Genomic DNA, 6,288 nt, shown 5'->3' with positions numbered 1-6,288 from the left:
TATAAATCTCAATAACAGAACATAACAATGCACATTATTTCTTCCCATGCTCTCCCTCCTTTCCATGCACTTTTTTCCATACTCTTACTCCATTCCATGCACTTCATTTCTTCCCATACTCTTACTGATGCCATGCATTTTCTTTCTTTCCATGCTCTCACTCCTTTCTATGTACTTTTTTTTCCATACTCTTACTGATGTCATGCATTTTCTTTCTTTCCATGCTCTCACTCCTTTCCATGCACTTTTTTTTCCATACTCTTACTGATGTCATGCATTTTCTTTCTTTCCATGCTCTTCTCCTTTCCATGCACATTATTCCTTCCTCTGCTCTTACTCCCTCCCATACATCCATCTCTCTGTGCTCTTACTCCTTTCCATTAGTCACACTCCTTTCCATAGCTCCTAATCACTTCTCACCTTTATTCCCCTCTATAGCTCTTGGTTTCCTGACTCCCATTCGTTCCATTATCTTTTCACCTCTACTTGTTTTCCTTTCTTTCACCATAACGCTTATTCCATCCCATAACCTTTACTCCTCTGTACAGCCATTCCATTACTTCACCATAACTCTTAATCCTTTCCGCAACCTTTAATCCTCTGTGTACTTATTCCTCTACTTCACGTAACTTATTCCTTCCCGTGACCTTTATTCGTTTTTATACCTATAATTTTTACTCATCTCTATACCTATTATTTAACTTCACCATAACTCTTATTCCTTTCCATAACATGTTCTCCTCTTTAGACCTTTTATTTTACTTCACTATAACTCTCATTCTTTTCCATAACCTTTTCTCCTCTTTATACCTTTTATTTTACTTCACCCTAACTCTTAATCCTTTCGATAACATTATCTCATCTTTATACCTATTCCTATACTTCACCATAACTCTTACTTCTTTCTACAACCTTAAGTCATCTTTATAACTTTTCCATAACCATCTCAATTTTCTTCATCTGTATTCATTATACCTATTTTCCCATAACCATCATTTCCATTTCTTTCCATAAAATGTATTCCTCTCCATGCCAATCCCTTCTTTCGTCACAATACTTATTTTCTTCCAACGATTCTTCCTGTCTATTTCCTTTTCTTTCCAAAACCATAACTCTTTGGTCTTTGCAAAAGTCAAATTACTCTTTTAGAACTCATTACTGTCCACAATGTATTCTCTTTTCAAAAGCTCATACTTTACCAACCTATTGTGAAAAGACACAGACTATATGCCATATATTTCTGCCCATAAGTATTTTTCTGTGCACCACTTTAATTTCTTTCTTATCTCGTCCTACACATTTAAAAATATTTTTCGGGGTGAGAAATGAGCATCAACAGATTTTGTAAAAGTATGGGAGGCAGGTGGTTTGCAAATAAAAGCCAGAGGTGGGTTGGGGGGCGCCTGTGGTTTGGAGGTTGAGGGACATCGTGTGCTTTCCTCACACGGTCAGTTAGTTTTTCTCGCTGTCTGGCCTGCTTCCCCACGGTTTTGAAGTACAGACACTCTTTGGCTCAAGTGCGACCTTTCTTTTTCTCTCTAGTAATACCATCCTTTGCCCATTAATACCCCGAGGAGCGAGCCGAGATTACCTGGGCCGCGCGCGGTGTTATTCAATAAAATCCCCTGTCGGACCAACGGAAAGGTGACACCGGCTGACCCTGGGCAGGTCGCCTGCGAACAAGGCACAATACAAGACATCTTTCTCCTCCTGAGGTGAGATTTAAAGCCTTAGCGGCCTCCGACGAACCCCCCTGTGTTTAACAGCCTTTGCTCTGAGCCTTATTTTAAAATAAAGTTACTACAACAGATCTTAGCCATGTGCCTTATATTCGCTTTTTTCCCCCTAAAGTAACTTATTGGCCTTGGGGCTGGGGGGAACAATGGGTTGATTTACATCACAAGAGCAAATCTATTCACAAGTGTAAACAAAGGCGGTCTTTGCGGGATCTCTTTCACTTCACCTGTAGAGAGCCCAGATAAACATCTTCCACTCAAAGAGAAATAAATTAGGTTCCCTTCACCCTCCATCTGCCCCTGATTTAGGCGTTATTTAAACTCTTGTCAGAACAAAGCACCTGTCGGCTTGTAAATTGCGAAGCAGAGATTTTTTTTCTCATTCCAAAAACACAGATCTGCCGTTAGATTAAACGAGCGGCCAATGAAGAAAACACGCACCCTTATAGTTTTTTAAACAGTATTTAAATCGTTTTACTTTACATTACACAGAGTCCGCAAGGGGTCCAATTCGCAGACAAAATAATAGAATCATAATTCAAAATATAAACATTACAAAAAATTGACATAAAATAAAATTAAACTGGCCGTAGGTCCGGACTAACACAGATATTCGTTAATTTATTTAACAAAAATATTTGCTGGTGCGCTAAAAAAAAATAAGCTACACATTAAAAGATCGTGAAATCACGGTTCAACACTTCAAGTTTCTTTTTGTGGAGAAGTTTCGTGTGAGCTCCCTGTGAACACAACTATTTGTTCTGAGACATTTCGGCAATAAATACAGAGCCAGCATTCTGACGAAAAAAAATGTAGCTTCAACATTTCGTCGCCTTGTAGTCGCAAAATGCAATGTTATGTTTACTTCGAAATGTATTCACGACTTCCCCCAAACAGCCCCGCCCCCCCCCCCCCCCCCCGAAGCCTAAAAGGCCCAGGCGAATGGCAAAAAGGAGCAGCATTTTTAAGTCTTTAGTCCATACACATTTGTACACGCTGTACATTATGTACAATCTACCCGGCAGAGGTTATCTATAGGCGATGAAAAGAAATATCATTGCTTTCTCAAACGCCGAGCAGTAAGTATGTGTCTAGGTCTCTAGGAACAAAAGTTTGGAGAACTAAAGGTCGAGAAGAGGAGGAAACATATGAATACGCACGACTAGGTATACTGAAAATATATATACATATATATATATATCAGTCTGTTTTATGTGATACCTTGAAGATCTGCTTGAGAAATATGTCTGCTCTACTGTACCTTAAGATACATGTCTCGTGCCCATTTTTACGACACCGAAACATTCATGTGTAAGCAAAAAAGTATACACATTAATTACATATTTAGATTATACATATTTACACATACTTTTACACTTATTAATAGTTTATAGTATTTATGTGTACATCAATTCACATATGCACAGTATATCTACATATTTATCATATGTACACGTTCCACAGACACACTATCTGCATATATAAGTATGTATGGTATACTTCTATCACATGTATGCGCTCATACTATATGTGCGGAAGTGTCTATTATGTACATGCATCAATACATACAAATACATATACCCTCCTGCTCTCCCCTCCTTCATTAACTCCCCGGTGTCCTCCCTGAGCTGGGATACTTCCAGTGGTAGAAAATTGGGCAGGAGTTAGTCTTTGTGCAGCCCGTGCCCGAGCTGTGGATCTGGGGTCTCCTGCAGGCCAGAGCCCTCAAGGGGGACCGGGGTCCCCCTGCACGGTTTCCGGGACAGGGGCAGCAACAGGTCCCTAAGTGCGTGAAGACATCAGGGCGGACCAAGGCCTCCTTAGAGTCTGTCTCTTACCGCTGGGGGGCGCCCGCGCCACACTCACGCGTCCGCCCAGGGCAGCTCCCACATGGCCGCGGCTGCGCGCTCGTGCGCCCCCTGCTGGACAGAGGAGGCGGCGGCGGCCGACCCCGGCCCGGCTGATTGTCATAAAGCGGCAGCATAGGCTGCGGCCGCCGCAGCAGCCGAAGGGTAGGGCTCCAGCAGCGGGGACGGCGCCTTGCCCATGCCGGGCAGCAGGATGTAGGCGAGCGGCGGCGGCTGCAGCCCCGGCCCGGGCCAGCCCGCGCAGTTGCAGGGGATCATGTAGCCCGGGTTGCCCGGCGAGGGGTGCGTGTGAGTGTGTCCCCCAGCGCCGGGGAAGGCGCCCGAGCCGTAGCCCAGCGCTGAGGCGTACGGGAAGGCCGCCGAGGAGGCCGACGAGGAAATCTCGGCCATCTTCGAGCCCAGGTCGAAGAGGGAGTAGGGGTGTGTTGCTGCCGAGGGCGGGAAGAAGACGCGGGCGGCGGCCGCCTTGTCCGAGTGCTGCTGCTGTTGCTGCTGGTGGTGGTGGTGCGCTGCCGCAGCCAGCAGCGAGTCGGAGAGCAGCGCCCCCGTGTGGCCGTGCAGCGCCGCCTTCAGCCCGGCCTCCGAGGGGTCTCCGTAGCAGGGCATGGGGAAGGCGAACTTGTCCTTCTTGAGCAGTGTCTTGGGCTTACGCCGGGGCCGGTACTTGTAGTCCGGGTGCTCCTTCATGTGCATGGCCCGCAGGCGCTTGGCCTCGTCGATGAAGGGCCGCTTCTCGGCGTCGGTCAGGAGCTTCCACTCGGCGCCCAGGCGCTTGCTGATCTCCGAGTTGTGCATCTTGGGGTTCTCCTGGGCCATCTTGCGCCTCTGCGCCCGAGACCACACCATGAAGGCGTTCATGGGCCGCTTGACATGGTCCAGCGGCTTGGACATGGCTCTGCCCGGTCCGGGCGGGCTCTCGGCCGGTTCCTCTCCTCACTTTCAGAGGAGGTGAATGTTTGAGGGATTTTCAGACGTCAACGAGGTGCGAGTCAAATGATCCCCTGTTCACTGCAGTGATACTTGTCAAAATGCAAAAAGTCCCCCTAACTGTGGACGCAACTCTCCCTAGAGTGTCCACACAAGCCCGTTCGAGAGAATACGGGTCACTAGTGTCTCTGAAAACAGTTTTGTCTCTTGTCAGGTTTCTCCACTCTCTTTTTAGGTCTAAACTTGTTAGAATACTGTCTGGGTTGCGGCAGGTGAACGAATTCCTTCGCACTTCAATCCTTGTCCTGCCGGGACGCCTCCACCACTCTGCAGGTTCTTGGTGCTTCTCATGGTAAGTAACAAAGTTGTCACCAACTTCAGTGAGACAAACAGAAGGAACATCCAGTTGGTGGGGGGATGCTAGGCTTCAAGCTCATGCTCCGACTGAGCGTTTAGTGGTCTGGACCGAAAATCAGTGTAGCTCTTCCGCCCAGTTCTTTCAGGCGCGCGTTAGAGGGGTGATTTTCGCACTCCGAAACTCCAAGCTTTCTGTAGTCCGCGAACTGCAAGTTATTCGCGAATATGCATCAGTTCATGGTCTGCTGGACTCGCGGTAGCTCCTTCCGCGATCAGGCATGGCTGGGGCGCCTCCGTCGCAGCCTGTGAGGGTTTCCTTGTTAGGAGCAGAGCTGTGAGCCGCAGTGTCTGAGTTAGGTTGAAGTTCGAGGTCCTTAAACCGGTTTCTCGGCGAGGGGTTGGCGCTAGATCAGTCGGTACTGAGGTTCGACCTCACCTCCCTCTGTCTCAGCACTGATCTCAGCGGAGCAGAGTTCCCCCTCGCAGGTTCAGCCGTCTCTGTCCACCAGGTGCGACGCCACGCCAGCTTCTAACTTGCCCAAGTTTGCTCCACGAGGCTCCTCCCTCCCCGCAGCTCCGCTTCTCCCTCCTCTCTTGAGACGTCAGTCAGTCAGAAGACTGAAGGAAGGAGACGGTTTTGTTATTATTATTATTTGCAAAGTGAAAGTGGGCGGCGCAGAGAACAAGTGGGTGGGAATGGTGGGGGAAGACATTAATGATGCAGTCTCCGCCCCATGCGTATCCCCCTCCCCTGCTCTCCCTTAAAATCTCTCGCCCCTCCCCCCACCCATCTGGCTCGTACCCTTTCCCACGCGGCTGGATGAGGGAACGCTCTCTTGACTTCGAGGGTAAGAACGACCTGCTTGTTGTGGTGTGTCCATCGGCACACACCGCACTCCGCTCAGATAAGGCTGACCCGGAGATGTGTCCCTCGGCAATCATTTCACTTTACAAAAAGGGGGGCTAGCAGGTTCCTTCTGACTTTGGGGTGAACGCAGAAAGGCAGCAGTGGCGCAGCTACAGAGTACCTCACACGCCCTCAGAGGCCAAACACACACGGTGCACATTATTTTTGGGCGTGAGTCACATAGCCCCAGGCTTCAGTTGTAAGTGACGCCTATTACGAGCGCAAGGAACGCCGACTGTCCCGAAAAGAACAGTGTTTGGTAGATAATGGGATTGAAGCGCGGAGAAATAGCCTATTTGCTCAGGATCACACAGTTTGTCAAGTGACGGATTCGCCAGTTTTGCTGCCCCTACATACCACCTCCATGTGCGTTTGTTTCATCCCGTGGTCAGGTTCACACACCAACAATACTATTACTCTCAGAGTTTCCCAGCTCAATTGGGGATATGTTTTTTTGAGCTTCATGCAAAAGGTCTGATGCGTCGTCCAAGGA

At 48.1% G+C, this 6,288-nt stretch overlaps 1 protein-coding gene across 1 annotated transcript; it reads right to left on the bottom strand.

The window, feature by feature from the left end:
• Positions 1 to 2,179: 2,179 nt before the first annotated feature.
• On the bottom strand, positions 2,180 to 5,488 carry SOX21 (SRY-box transcription factor 21). The gene has a single exon (XM_085622128.1). The coding sequence runs from the start codon at positions 4,493 to 4,495 to the stop codon at positions 3,704 to 3,706; it is 792 nt and encodes a 263-aa protein (XP_085478254.1). The 5' UTR covers positions 4,496 to 5,488; the 3' UTR covers positions 2,180 to 3,703.
• Between the last annotated feature and the right edge of the window lie 800 nt (positions 5,489 to 6,288).

This window comes from Triturus cristatus, chromosome 8, assembly GCF_964204655.1.
Source record: "Triturus cristatus chromosome 8, aTriCri1.1, whole genome shotgun sequence".
Taxonomy (NCBI): domain Eukaryota; kingdom Metazoa; phylum Chordata; class Amphibia; order Caudata; family Salamandridae; genus Triturus; species Triturus cristatus.
Note: the sequence above shows the minus strand (reverse complement) of the source record. Positions and strands in the feature narration are given on the sequence as shown.